The 3,111-nt window shown below is 33.4% G+C and overlaps 1 protein-coding gene across 1 annotated transcript in view; it reads right to left on the bottom strand.

The window, feature by feature from the left end:
- Positions 1 to 705: 705 nt before the first annotated feature.
- Positions 706 to 3,111, bottom strand: part of LOC119640203 (paired mesoderm homeobox protein 2A) — an 11,973-nt gene continuing 9,567 nt past the window's right edge. Inside the window, exons 2-3 of the mRNA XM_038038044.1 lie at positions 851 to 1,032; positions 706 to 789 (exon numbers count right to left, since the gene is read on the bottom strand). Coding sequence (XP_037893972.1) covers positions 706 to 789; positions 851 to 1,032 — 266 coding nt within the window. The remainder of the gene's footprint in view (positions 790 to 850; positions 1,033 to 3,111) is intronic.

Genomic DNA, 3,111 nt, shown 5'->3' with positions numbered 1-3,111 from the left:
TTTTGTCTCACCGAACGAATTCTATTTTAATTCCACCAGAGTTGCCAAGATTCCAAGAATCCACAGATTTAATCGCAGCTGAGTACTTCATCAATTCACGGAAAATTGGAAAACGTAAATTCGTTCAGTGAATTGGGGTTTTTATGCGATCAAAGACTACGTTTTCTTTTAAATTTTTGGTGTAGGTTTTCTTGAAACGAAAATCGGGTGAATTTTTCTTTTAAATTTTTGATGCAAACCTGGGGGCAGTACTTATGGTCACATCCATCCCGGAGACATTATTTCGACCATACTCGAACCTTGGAATTCAGTGTTGATGTAGGCCCTCTAAAATGCACCGTTGTCTGAAGAAATGCGGGTTTCGGTAAACGCATTTAATCTGTTCTACAAACAGACAGGCTTCGTCTGCTTAAGCCGTCAAAACAGTTTACAGACCTTGAAGTTCAAAGACTACTGCAGTGAAGGGATTATGAAACTTGCGAATGTTTTAAACAGATGGCTAGTACTAGAATGCAAATCTTAGCTGTCTAAATAGTTGAGGTTAAATACCTAATCTATTTTCGTTGTACAATTGTAATTTTGAAGCCAAAGTTAGTTTTTGTAAATTTATTTTTTTTGTCGTACATAATTTTGCAAACAGTACTCAGCAAACATCGAGTAAAAATACTTACAATACAGTTACAAATATGTGTATTACTATTACGCTTAATACGAAGGCGAACTTTTATTAATGTGTACTGCATGCCTTTCTTGTTTTCGAAACTTCGCCCTGCGATTTTGGAACCATACCTTAGCATAGAATTTAAAACCAAAGTAAACTTATTTTATTCAGTTAAAAAATATTTTCTACCTGTACTCTAGCCTCAGTTAATTCAATTCTTGTTGCAATCTCTTCTCTTGTGTAAATATCTGGATAATGTGTTTCCTGAAATATTTTTTCTAATTCTTTAATTTGAATGGAATTGAAGGTCGTACGCATTCGACGTTGTTTCTGTCGTTCTACTTGATAAGACACCTGATCATTTGTATAATCTGAAAAACAAGAAAAAATTAATTCACTTTATAGTCCATCAAAGTATCAAAGTATAAAAGGGGAACACAAAAATATTAAATGAAATTTAAAAAACTAATGCTTGCTATATTAATCCAGCTTATTTACAAGCGCAGTTGTGTGCTCAACAATGAAAATGGTATACCTAACGTTGCGACAGTAAATGTAATGAAATTTATCAGGTAGGTGTTTCATTGCAGTACATATTTTGTCATGAAACTCTTGAATTTTTTCTTTTCCTCGCCGCCGAGGATTTAAAAATTTTTCTTTAGACAAAGAAAAAAAAAAATAAATAAAATAAAAATAAAATAAAATGAATGAAATAATAAAAAAACAAACTAAATGAACGAAAAGGTCTGGTCAGTTTCCGGATGTGCGTCTGTCGCCAGTGGGTCAGTCGGTCATCGTCTAGCGTCGGCCCTACATGGCCACCATGTGCACGCCCTACACCTCAGCCACAGCGGTGGCAGCGCACGCTTAGCCACACATGGGTAACAACGAAATCAGATAGCTTAAAGGAAAAGATAACATAACTTACAGTACAAGCAAGGTGGTAGTGTTCGTTTACTTGGTGAATATCACTGCTTTCACTGTCGGCTGCAGCTATCCTAGTGCTCCCGATAAGTTGTTGCTGTTGTTGTTGCTTCTGCCTTCAATTTTATTACTTCCCTCTGATTCGTTGCTGGTGGTGTAACAAGGTGATGGTGACTGCTTCACTGGCTGCCGAATAAATTTATGCATAGGAGTTCATGAAGTCACTTCTCTGCATCCATGCACATAAAAGCGGCGATAAATCTTCAGGACTTTGTTGTAATAAACCAATTAAAAGCCCTTTTTTTTTGTTTTTCGCATTCACTCATTTATTTATTATTCTTTTTTTTTTTCAAATATCTTATTCTTCGCGAACATCAGTATTTCCTACGTTAATGTGCTTTGTATTAATATCAACAACAATAAGTATATTTAATTTTTATCAATTATTCAACTGTTCATGGTGGGTTAATGGGTTTTTCCATTTAGATTTCGTTGTTTTTTTTCTTTTGATTTCATTCCCAAGTTGGTCTGTTTTAACTCAAACCACACAACGAAATGTTTGAAAGTATTTCTATTTTTATTAACTATAAATTTTCTGTTAACAATAATAAATGGATTCTAATTAATCAATTATATGTGTAAGTGTTCATTGTGTGTTAAGGGTTTTTTTATTTTTATTCCCAGCATCACATGGGTTTACGTGTATTATTTGCACAGGCTCTTACGATAAGCATCTCTAACTAACTTTATATGCGACGGCTGTACCCGTTCTATATGAAAAAAATAATGTTCTACATATGCTGTTCTTTGCTTTTCGATAATTTTCTCCCACAATATGCGCGAACTGGGGCAAAAATGAATCATTTAGTTATTTTAATTAAATCGAAGAATTATGCCAACACCTATGTGATATTAAGACCGTGTCAATCAACCAGCCCTTCATTATCAGTCCTTTTTTTTTTCTTTTCAATAATTAGAATGGCCTCTTTTATAATGTTAATCAAAATTATTGTATTTTGTTATAATTTTCGTTTGCTTTTAATTTTAATATTAACTTCTGGCAATATCCGGAAAAATATTTTACGCGAAATGTCCGAAAAATGTCGACACATGATTTTCTTAAAGTTCGCAAAAAAAAAATGGATCATTATCCTTTTATTTGTTTTAACAAATATGATATTTACATTATTTTCTTTTCTTTTATGCCAGTAAACAAAGACTACCACTGGATAAAAAAACGACAAGAACCGCACTCAGCGAGTGCCTAACTCCGACTTCATTTGCTGCGGGGTGATACGTATATTTCCTTAAAGCCTTCCCCTTTTTTTTTTGTGGCCCTTAACAAAATGTGTCGTTTTCGTTCTGTTTTTGTTTTCGATGACGTTTTCTCCTTATAATTAATCAAACTTTCTTTGGTGCAGAATAAATTTAAAAGTGCAAAATTTTTGCAATTTTCTTAAGGAACACTTGTTTACTTATTTTACTTTAGTTTTTCTTTTGCGATTTATACACTTTTGCCCACTAGA

The sequence above is a fragment of the Glossina fuscipes genome, unplaced genomic scaffold (genome assembly GCF_014805625.2).
Source record: "Glossina fuscipes isolate IAEA_lab_2018 unplaced genomic scaffold, Yale_Gfus_2 116, whole genome shotgun sequence".
NCBI lineage: Eukaryota > Metazoa > Arthropoda > Insecta > Diptera > Glossinidae > Glossina > Glossina fuscipes.
This window is presented reverse-complemented; position numbering and strand designations above follow the sequence as displayed.